The 12278-nt window shown below is 40.9% G+C and overlaps 1 protein-coding gene across 1 annotated transcript in view; it reads right to left on the bottom strand.

The window, feature by feature from the left end:
- PKD2L1 (polycystin 2 like 1, transient receptor potential cation channel) overlaps nt 1-2148 on the bottom strand; it is a 64660-nt gene extending 62512 nt beyond the window's left edge. Inside the window, exon 1 of the mRNA XM_072130114.1 lies at nt 1813-2148. Within this exon, the coding sequence (XP_071986215.1) occupies nt 1813-2092 (280 nt within the window). The 5' untranslated portion in view covers nt 2093-2148. The remainder of the gene's footprint in view (nt 1-1812) is intronic.
- Between the last annotated feature and the right edge of the window lie 10130 nt (nt 2149-12278).

Below are 12278 nucleotides of genomic sequence, written 5' to 3'. Positions count from 1 at the left end.
CAAGTGGTTATATTTATAGATTTACTCCAGATTATCACATATGTAGAATAACAAGCGGCTCTTATTTAAATATGAGCCATTTAATTGTATTCTACCCACATTCGCCTGTATATTCTCATCAAAAAGCTATGACTTGAGGAAGTTGCTGCGGATACTTGTCCTTATCTAGAACACTAGACTCCAGACACTTTCACAAACTCAATGCAAAATGATAGTGCGAAATGGTTGCAAATCTTTATACTTGGGTTAATTAAGACCAGAATAATTCAGGTGATCATACATAGGTGATAATTATACATTTACGCTATTGCACGGGCAATACATTTTTGAAAAATATGATTTTCATACCTGAAGGGGCTCTCTTGCAACAATTTTTAATGTGTGATCCATAAAGGTAAATTATGTAATTGTAGTTAAGGTAATATTCTTACCCCTGGCTGTATTTGTGAGTTATACCCTTTCTTCTAGTACTACACTTTCTTAATTTTACCCCAACATTGAGGTTTTTAGTTGTTTTTGAAGCCAAGAACCAGGAGTGAAATGCAGGACCATATCAAACCATCTGTCTTTTCTGTACCACACCTGGTTTTAGATGTTTAAACTGCGCACACAAACCCAACCCATTTTAGGTAGAATAGTTGTCACCTTTGTTTGGTTTTTTTTCCGAAGAAACGGACAGTCACCGAATATATTGTAATTAAAATAATAATGTAGGAATGTCTGTAAGAGCTACAATAGTTCTATGGCTTTAATTGATTTTTCTACCCATCCAGAAAATCTGTATCCAAATATTGACTCTCCCATGTCACCTTCACCAATAATTCAAAACTGATCAATTAAATACATTATAAAAATACATAGGGTAAAGGAAGATCTAATCAAGAGCACATAAATTACTAGATCAGATTTAGAAACCAAATACAGGCGGTCCCCTACTTAAGGACACCCGACTCACAGACAACCCATAGTTACAGACAGACCCCTCTGACCTCTGGTGAAGCTCTCAGAATGCTTTACTATAGTCCCAGGCTGCAATAATCAGCTGTAAGGTGTCTGTAATGAAGATTATTGATAATCCTTGGTCCCATTATAGTAAAAAATGTTTAAACTCCAATTGTCACTGGGGCAAATTTTTTTTTTGTCTGGATCTACAATTATAAAATATACAGTTTCGACTTACATACTAATTCAACTTAAGAACAAACTTTCGGACCCTATCTTGTACGTAACCCGTGGACTGCCTGTACAGAACACATCACAAGTGAAAACCAAACTGTTTCGGCAAAGAAGTGACTAATTATACTGTGGTGACTATAGGCCTAGCCAGGTCCCGTTAGGTCTTTAAAAATATCTATTAGTCCATAATTGTTGAGGAGTTCTTAACCCTTCATGTCAGCTCACTATTGCTGACAATGTGACATTTACTCCAAGACAGAATTGTAAGTAAACTTTGCTTTCTAATGCATCCCTCAATTTCATAAATATTTTCATATTAATATTCCGTAACAGAAATGGTTTAGAGACCTTATCCTTGTGAAAATGAAATTGACATGTAGAGAACTTTTGAAAGCAAAATGACACAATGACAATCACTTTACATGTATAAGTTAGAAAAGAAGCACAAACAATGGCGGAATCTTTCAAAATATCTAAAAATTCTCTATGGCTTTTCAATACTTAGAAATCCAGTAATTAAAATCTATGTGGCTGCAAACACCCCTAATACATGTAATCATCATAAAAAAAAAATTAACATAATTATAGACAACAATTAAGATTTACTTAAATGAATGTTAATCTCAACCCACCTACCTCTAATCCCCTGGGCAATGTGGGAACAGCATAGACAGCACAGGTTACCCCGCTTATGATCCTTTTCCTCCTGGTAAGGTGGTGGGTCTCCCAAATTGTCCATACTGTCATATGGATTTTCCAAAACTGTTTTTGGGTTATATATGGCTTTGATCTTTGGAGATGGGGAACCATCATAGGCTGGGTTATCCCAAGCCCTTTTTCCTAAATTATCCATTTCTTGTTCCTCGTGAGCTTTGAACTGATTTTCCGTGCGGCTTCTGAGCTTGGCAGGGTTCATATTTCTTTTTATGTTGCTGGCTGCTGTACTCAGGTCAGCTCTGATATGGATTAGACTCCGCTCCAATACTAGACTCTAACAGATCTGGGAGTGCACAGGTCTTTTTATAGTGTCATTCATACTGGCTATTGTCTAAAGGATAGACGAAGCAATTGTAAAAAAAACCAGGTTGTTTCAGATGATAGTACAGGGGTATCAGCTAATATTTATAGCCTTTCTCCAGCCAGTAGGAGTGTATGTAACATACCTTTATAATATAGGTGTATAATAACATTATTTATTCTGGATATAGATGTTCTGGGAATATGTTGCGATAATATATTTACATATACATACATGTATACACATACATATAATATATATATATATATACACACAGGCGGTCCCCTACTTAAGAACACCCGACTTACAGACGACTCCTAGTTACAAACGGACCTCTGGATGTTGGTCATTTAATGTACTTTAGTCCTTGACTACAATAAACAGCTATAACAGTTATCACAGGCGTCTGTAATGAAGCTTTATTGTTAATCCGGGTTCTGATGACAACCCAACATTTTTAAAATCCAAAACAAAACAAAAATTGTCTGGGGTTACAATGATAAAATATACAGTTCCGACTTACATACAAATTCAACTTAAGAACAAAACTACAGAGCCTATCTTGTACGTAACCCGGGGACTGCCTGTATATAAACACACACATTCTTCCTTTTACCTACTACTCACAGGTCTTAAAAAGCAAAATGCTCCAAAAAATTTAAATTTTAAATTTTTTCAGATGTATGATATAAACTGGTACCCCATGAAAAAAAAACAAAAAAAACAAATACAAACTAAATGACTATATTAATTCCTGACACAAAGCACATGAGCTCCAAAGTTTACACCTGTATCTATGGCTTCAGGCTGCATGCACACGACCGTCATGGGGACATATATACAGCCGCAAGCTTGTGGCCGCACATACGTCCCCATAGAAGGTAATGGTAATACCACACCATACATGGGGAAAAGATAGAACATGTAATATTTTTCCCCGTGTGCATGACCGTGCATCTCTATGGAGAGGGGAGGGGTGAGCGATGCGCCTCTCCTCTCCAGAGTGCATCCCGTATGCCCACCCCGGCTACGGCATGTAGCCTTATGCTAGAATAAAAAAAAATAAAGCCAGTCTCAAAATGGAATGGAATTAATTAAAAAATCTATTTGAAAGAGTGGGCTAAAATAATTTTGAAATTACATTATTAGAAAACAAATCTCCAGATGTTGAAGTTTATTAAAATCTGCATGGTCTACATAATAATATAATAGTCATCATCATCTTTAATTATACAGTGCCATCCTATTCTGTAGAACTTTACAAATCATGGGGGACACATAAAATAAGTCCTAACACAGCACAAATATAACCATCTGGGACACGAGGAATGGGGCAGGATAGATGGGTTGGGGTCCAATACCCACACTCTACATCAATGAGCTTGTACAGTACACCAGAATCTATGCAGTGGACAGAGCAAGAAGAAAAGCTCTAGTGGCGGCACTGGGGAACTGCAGTCTAAACCTATTATTCTGATATATAAAGGCAGGACAAGAGGATCTCCCAGCTGATCTGGGTAGCAACCAGATGTTAGTGTATTAATAGACTGGAAAAGCCCTTTAATCTTAACTGCACTTCCCCACCACCACTTGTACTTTCAGCTCCAAAGTTTTTACTGTCCTTCTTTTCATCATAGTATCATAGTTTATACGGTTGAAAAAAGACACTTGTCCTTCAAGTTCAACCAAGGAAGGAAAGGGATTGGACGAGGAAGGGATTTAGGGGAAACAATTCTATATAATATAACCATCAATGTTATTTAGGTGTAAAAAGGCATCTAGACCCTTCTTGAAGATCTCTGCTGTCCTTGCTGTGACCAGCGCCTGAGGCAGGCTATTCCACAGATTGACAGTTCTCATAGTAAAAAAAAGCCCTGGCGCCTCTGGTGATTAAACCTTGTTTTCTCCAGATGGAGACAGTGCCCCCTCGTCTTTTGATTTGATTTAATCTGAAACAACTTACCACCATATTTTTTGTATGGACCATTCATATATTTATATAAATTAATCATGTCCCCTCGTAGTCGTCTCTTTTCCAGACTTAATAAATCTAGTTGTTTTAATCTTTTCTCATAACCAAGACCCTCCATACCCCTTATCAGTTTTGTGGCTCTACGTTGAACCCTCTCCAGCTCCAGGGCATCCTTTTTATGCATACAATTCTGATTTGCAGCACACAGTAAAGCAGCTTGTAATTGATTGTCGTTGCTTTGTTTTTGTAATACAATCCAGTAATATTTTGGGATTGATCTGCATGGTTCTTGGGCTGTTTTTCTAATATCACTCAAGGTTTGCTTATAAATAAGGATAGAATTGTTGAGGTTTCTTCTCAATGACCTTCAGTTTGTCTCGAGAGGTTTTTAAAGACTTAGACAAGCAAACTAGCTCGTCTCTTCCCTGAAACCAATTGCCCCAGTGACAGCGTGGTTACATTTATTTATTTGAGGTTTTCCTGTCATTGCTTTTCTGCTGAGTTCCTCTCCAATACTGCTTTTAATTTAATATCCTTTGATTGCTATTTGTCTATTATTGCCATTAAAAGCTCTATTCTTTTTTGTTGTAGTTTCTACCATTAATCATGATAAAAATAGGAACTTGGAGTATATGAAATCTAATAAAGGAAAGTTGTGTTTACATATCAAATATATTGCCATACAATGCTCCGAATTACATGGTATGTTTGTGGCGTTCAGTAGTTTAGTGTCCCTCAAGTCCTGGCTTTGTGGTATCTAAAGTCTTGGTGAATCTGTTCAGGCTAATACACTTAAAGGGAGCCTGTCACTAGATATTATCCCATTAACCTGCTAGAGTCCTCATGTAGCGTATGAAATGTCCTTTCTAAAATTTCCTCTTTTATGTAAAAACTCACTTTTACCTATGAAAAATCTTCTCCAAAGTCATATGAAAATGAGCAGAAAAGAGTCATCTTTTACCAGACATGAGAGGTTACAGTTAGACTGTCACTTCAGACTCCCCCATCTTCAGCTCTACGTGACCTAGAAACATGCTGTTGGTATCATATTAAAGATGAGGAAGCACAGGGATTGTGATTTTCTCTTCTAATTTATCACTTATTCTGCAAAATATTTTAATTGAGAATCTTCTACTTGTAGGTTGGGTGTTCTTCACTGGATTTGTATGTTTTTTTTCACATGTTTAGATGGTAGCGTACTGTAGAACTCAATGGGGGTCATTTAGCATTTTTTCAATTTTATCAATTTGTTTTTTTTGCATCATTGTTTGTGGGTGTGCAAATATATCCCTATATGAGTCCCTATAAATCAATACAGGTGAACCCTTTAAATTCAAGGATAATCTATTTAGATCCGATCTTCACATTCACTATATTTGTAATTGTTGGCCTGCCTTTACAAACAAATATTTTACCTAAAAAATTTTTTAACATTTTTTTGATGACCATTTGCATATTTTTAATTTTTGTTTTTTGTTTTAGATTTGTTTCAAGGAGTATGCATACATTTTTGTGGGATTTTTTTTTATTAATAAAAACGCAAATGGCAATTATTTTCAATGAAAATAACCACCACGATGTTAAAAATTGTGAAATGCCTCGATCCTACCAGAATCCATCAATACAGAAACTCAGCTTGCTTAGGTATTGCTAGATCAGTGATACCACGTAAATGGCGCAATATTGCCCCACCAAGAGTTTCAGAATGGATGCTGGAGATAATCTAAATCTTTTGTTTGGAGGCACTTATAGCAGAGGTACATCGTTCCTCAAGGTCTGTCAGCTATGGTTTTCCTTTGTAGGTACACAGACTTTCCATTGGAAAGAGAGGTAGGTGTCGGAAACTGATATCCCCTAATTTTCTCTCTTCCCCCCCATGTGAAGTCTTTGCTTTATCATCTCCTTACCCTCCCTCCATAAGCTTCTCCCCCACCCTTTGTGTCCCTTCTCTTACCCCACCTGGTTTCCCCTCTGCTTTCTTCTGGTTTCTTTTATATTCTTAAGGGAGATATAGTGACAGTCACTATGATATAGGCCCTGGGGGCCACGGTACTCACATCCACGGTGGTCCTCTGGAGGTCCGGAATCGGAGGAGGCAGCCGCGGTGGAGAATCCGCCATTGAAGACTGCGTACGGGAGACAGCAGTAAGCGGTGCAGCAGAGGAAGGTGCCCGAGGCTCGTGGGCAAGCCATGCGACACTTGGTTCTTCATCTCGGAGGCTGTGCGACATGTCGGCAGGACAGGAGACAGCACGTGGAGAAATCCAAGATGGCCGATTAACCTCTTTGATGCTGGATGGCGGCTGCGCTGACTCGGAGGTACCGTGTGGGCTCTCACTGGCGTTGCAGCGCGGGAGAGTTTCGCACCAGAGGGCGGAGCTTGAGTCTTTCCCGCCAGGAGCTGTGGCGGGCTGAATTTTCTGCTGCGCCACAGCGCGCTGAGGCAGGATTCGCGCCATACGCGCAGGGGGCGGAGCTTAGTGATGTCTCTGGGTTTTCCCGCCAGTGAAGGTTTTGGCGGGCTGGAATTACTTGCTGCGCCACAGTTCCGTGAGGTAAAATTCTTCAGGCGCGGCAGCGCCGGATGTAGCAGAGCTGACAAAGTTCTTTGCAGGGTTTAACCTCTTGAGTGCTGGAGCGGTGCTCTGCAGCACGTGGCAGCAGTAATACAGTTCAATGCAGAAACACAATCACTTGGGCCTAAACCCGGATAAGGCACAGAAGTAATGATCCTGTTCGTGACGCCACTTGCAACATCCCCCACCGGGGCCTAGCCTTTTCTCGGGGCCTGGAGTCAGCCGGGGCCCGCAGTACCTGAGTGGCTGGCGGTTGCGGCCTAGGCACGCTAGTGTCACGGTGCTTGGTATGGGGAACCGGAGGGCTGTCCTACAGCCTGGCAGGTCTCCAGTAGGGTGGTGTTGGCAAGAAATGATGAGGGAGAGGCTGCTATAGCGGATCTCCCTGGGGCAACCCTTTGGTGTCTAGAGTATGAGTCTCTGTGTGGTGGACAGGGTGCCTGTGATGATGGTAGTTGTAGTAGCAGGGACCAGACGGAGGCAGAGGTTGAACAAAACAACTTACAGTTCTTTATTGGAACCGACAGGAACTTCAGCAACGTGCCTTTAACAGAGTGATGGAGCGCTGAGATGCTTTTGGAGGAAGCCACAGGAGATAGGTCGCCAGCCTGGATGCAGAGGGCAGGCTGGGAGGTAGCTGTGTCCTAATAGGAAGCTTCAGCTCGTCCTGGAGTGCTTCAGGTATCACCCTTGAAGGTAGGATGATACCCCTTTCCTCACTATACTAGCTAATCTATTAGCTCCACTCTTCAGAGGCAGGGGCTAGGCTCTTCCTGCTCTTATCTGGTATGCTGGCTGAATAGAGTCTGGACTGGGGTACCCAGTCTGCTTCTCTTCTCATCTAAGCTAGGCTAAACTAATCTCTAGCTGATGTCCTGCAGACCCTCAGGTCTGACCAGGACTGGTCTCTTCTCCCTCCTGGGAGAGACTCCTCTCTCTCCTGAGAGAGACTCCTCTAGAACATTCCTGGCCAGGGGTTTTGTAACTCCTCTGGTCAGGTGGTGGCTCCTCCTCCAATCACATCTCAGCTTACAGAGGACAGGATATAACACAAGACATTGGATGACAGATCTAGCATCATACAAAACACTTAACTCCTGCCCTGCCAGGCAGGAGCTACCACTGCAATGTCCCCTGTGTGATGTGATGACATGCTGTGGGGCTTATTCGCAAGCACTCCTTCGCCATTGCATCGGCGAGGGTGTTGCACTTCATTTAATAATCAAGATGCAAATTGATTTAAATTGAAGCTGACCGGCAGGGCTCACCAAAGTCCATGGGCTCGGGCCCTTTCCTTTGGCTAAATATAAATACCGGTAGCTCTACTGTTCCACCTCCTTTACATGCACATCGGTTTACCAGGCATATTTTGGTCTTTCTTCTGGTGTCCGGCTTCACTGCAGTCTCATAAAAGGAACAGCATTTTAAGCACAACTTCACATTGTTGTAGGTGGTTGCCAAAAGCTTTGGGAAAGGTGTTATGATAGGTGACACTTGTGACCAATTGTAGTTTACGGCTTATATCTGGTCCGTTCTATTACATTACAAAACAGTTTTACAACGTGGCCAGAAAAGGAGTCTGTGAAGGTGATTTCCGGAAAACAAAAATGCTCCTTAAACGCACGGTGGCTCTCGTCTTGGTAGACAGGATAAATCTTGTTTGTTATGCTTTTTTGTTAATTGTTATTTCCTGTTATCAGCCCATGAATCCACGGCCTATTAAAGTGAATTTACAACCTGCACTCCCATTTATCAAACACCCTACGCACATAATGCGTGTGTACAACGTGTATCTCAAACAACATGCGAGGGGCATGGTCAGAAAACAAAACCGCCATTCACTGTCCTTTGTAAAGCTTTTCTTTGTGGGATTGTTATCATTCAGAAGCAGAGTTCTCTAAAAGCCATGGACTGTATGCACTGAATAATGGTCTTCTTTATCTGGGATACAACAGCACTGAGTACACCAAACTAATGCTGCAGCTCAAGACACCATGTCACATCCAGGTGACCAGAACCTCCTAGTATGGAATTTTTCTCATCAATAATGTAATATTTCTCTGGATTTTCTTACTCTAAGGAATAGGATTTTTATGGAAGCATTTGACTATGAGGCCAACTCTTTATTAAAAAAAAAAAAGTCACTCATTTTATAACAAACCTGCACAAATTAATAGTACAAGTACAGGTGGTCCCCTACTTAAGAACACCCGTCTTACATACGACCCCTAGTTACAAACCAACATTGGGATGTTGGTAATTTGCTGTACTTTAGTCTTAGGCTACAATAAACAGCTGTAACAGATATCACAGGTGTCTGTAATGAAGCTTTATTGTTACTCCTGGTTCTTATCACAATCCAACATTTTTAAAATCCAATTGTCACAGAGACCAAAAAAATTGGGCTCGGGTTACAATAGTAAAATATACAGTTCAAACTTCCATACAAATTCAACTTAAGAACAAACCTACAGAATCTATCTTGTACGTAACCTGGGGACTGCCTGTAAATATAAGAAACTTTGTACTCTATGGGGCACATTTACTAATGGTCCGCGGACCGCATTTCCGTCAGGTTTCCCGACTATTTCCGCCGCATTTAACATGGGGTTTTTGGTGCACACGATTGGATTTTGGCACATGCCATTGCCGACTTTCATGCGACACAAATAGTGGGCGTGGCCGTCGGACAATCCAACTTATTCGGACTAGGCGCGGGATTTAAAATTCAAATTGTGTCGCAAGACAAAGCACTCACATACACCAGGAAGGAGAAGGTGAACTCATGCAGGATATCGGGCACACAGTCTTATTGAATCGCGGCAGACTGTATCCTCGTCGCAGTGATCGGGTAAGTAAATGTGCCCCTATATGTTTGATCAGAGGAAAGTGCTTCCTTCGCCAATTACTTGGCTCCTCTCATGTGCCCATCTATCTTGATAAAATATGTCTTGTCCTGAAATCTGTGCTGAATTCTGCTTTGCTAGCAAGTCAGACAGAGGCTTACTGAGGGATCATGTCACATAGAAGTCCTATGGAGAAAGAAGAGGGTCAGGTAGTGAAGTGAAGCAGAAAGCCTCGGCAACTCTCATGCTGAGAGTGTGAAGCAAACCTGGGCTATTTTTCCTCCATTAGTGAAGGGCACTGATCCACGCTCTCAGTAGAGAGTTATCCCGCCTCTGGACGCTGTGGGCATGTCATAGGTTACCCATCACTACCCTGAATCATGTAAAACTGATCATTACACACAGAGCCTGCAGAGGGGAAAACTGCCAAACATTGCTGAATACAAGTCATATTATGCCCAGAAATAGTGTTATTCCACATGGATGTACCTCGTCCTATTGACTTTTTGCTGAAAGGTTAGTTTGCTTTACTATGTTGACTTTATGACTATAAAGTATTAGGGTATCTTCACATGCAGCTAATCTTTCCCAGATTTTGGATAAGGCTATCTGCTTCTCACACAGTGCCCATGGGGTCTGTATGGCTGTCTAAAGGGAACCTATCAGGGCAATTTGGGACACTAAACCACCCACAGGTCCTACACAGTTGCATTAAAAAACCCAAACATTATAAATGCCTTCATCCAGAGCTCCCTGCACGTGGCAGCATAGTACACAATGGCACAATCACCATAGGTTCACCGCATGCGCAGTGAAGCCAGGATAATTTTTTTGCAGGTTCACTTTCAGCAACACAAGAGGAGGACTCGGTGAGGGATCTGCCGATGTTAGCCCGGTGGGCCTCATCTGACTCCTATCCAGATGACTATAAATGTTTGGGGTTTTTTTTAGGTTCCCAAATGTATTAAGTAAAACACTCTTTAAGACAACATTGATGATAATTCTGTTCTACATCCCAGTACTAGATGTTCCCGTGTTTAGAGTGATCTGGACAATGAATGGAATTTTTTTGCCAATCCTGCCCCAGATCTTTGGTTAGTCATGGCCGGTGCCACACAACAAGCAGTTCATGGAGGTCAAGTAAAAAAGAATTTCACTGCATCCAATGGTAAAAATTTAATATACAGGCAGTCCCCAGGTTACGTACAAGATAGGGTCTGTAGGTTTGTTCTTAAGTTGAATTTGTATGTAAGTCGGAACTGTATACTTTATAATTGTAAACCCAGCCACAATTTTTTGGGTCTCTGTGACAATTGAATTTTAAAAATGTTGGACTGCCATAAGAACCAGGATTAACAATAAAGCTTCATTACAGACATCATTTATAACTGTTACAGCTGATCATTGTAGCCTAGGCCTAAAGTTTAGTAAATTGCCAAATTCCAGGGGTCCGTTTGTAACTAGGGGTTGTCTGTAAGTCAGGTGTTCTTAAGTAGGGGACCGCCTGTACTGTAAATGGCCATGTCCTTTATGACTCCATTCACAGTTGAGTCACCTTGCGGACCACCTCTCTCGCTGCATTATCTTGGCCATTTTACTGGACATTGCAGTTCTAGTCTACCCAGACAAATTACATGAGCTCAGGTGGGAAAGGATGAGGAAAATATGGTCATAATCAAGAGAGTACATAATTAAGCCGTGATTTATTAATGACAAATTAATTCTACCTTATTTTGCAGTTCTATTAAGCTTGATGAGTAATTTTATTAATCACCGTTGTGCTAATTGCAGACATGTACAGAAGGAACACTAATTATATAGGCAAGCGTATGCAAAATAGCTCAAGCTGCTGAGATATGCAGAATATCTGGGCTATTTTTTTTTTTCGGCAAGTTTTCAGTTTAAAACTTTTAATTTGATTGCACTTAAGTTCTACTTAAAATGTAATGTTTTTGCAAGGAGCTTTTATTCCCACTGAACAGAGGAAAATTGGGTCTGAATCTTAATTTTTTTTTTTAATTAGGAAAGGTCACCCAAATAAACATATTGGGCGAGATGTAGTAATATGTTGGTCATTAGACCAGTGCACCCCCATTTTCAAAGTTGGAAAAAGCCTAAAATTGGTCTAAAACCTGCATTAGAGGTGGCGCACATCTCCTGTTTTCTAGCGTAGACAGATTGATGCATCTCCCCCATTGTCTACCACAAGGTGAACATATAAACATATACATAAGAATGTTTTACTAGGCTTGTTTTAATATATACAGTATATATATGTGTGTGTATTTTATATATATGTATATGTGTATATATATATATATATATATATATATATATATATATATGTGTGTGTATTTTGCTCACTTGCAATTTCCATAGGAGGTGACTGCTCAGGCTGCAATATGTCAGCAATAGGGACCTGCCCCTGCCCTGCTGTGGGGGGGTTGGCAAAATGGTGGATATCAATTGATTGGTTATTTGACTATTTTCAATGTCAGATAGAAAGGCAGTGCGGGTCCTGGGCAACGTTGGCAGCAGTGAACCAGCAGTGCTGAAATACACGATAGGAGCATAGTACATGACTGTGACTACACTTACACTGCTCGCCTCTCCACCCACAAGCACTGCCGGCTGAGGCCTAGCCATTTTACCAATCCTGTCAGTTTTACTAGCTGGGCTATATGAGGTGA

Source organism: Engystomops pustulosus, chromosome 11, assembly GCF_040894005.1.
Source record: "Engystomops pustulosus chromosome 11, aEngPut4.maternal, whole genome shotgun sequence".
Classification (NCBI taxonomy): Eukaryota; Metazoa; Chordata; class Amphibia; order Anura; family Leptodactylidae; genus Engystomops; species Engystomops pustulosus.
Note: the sequence above shows the minus strand (reverse complement) of the source record. Positions and strands in the feature narration are given on the sequence as shown.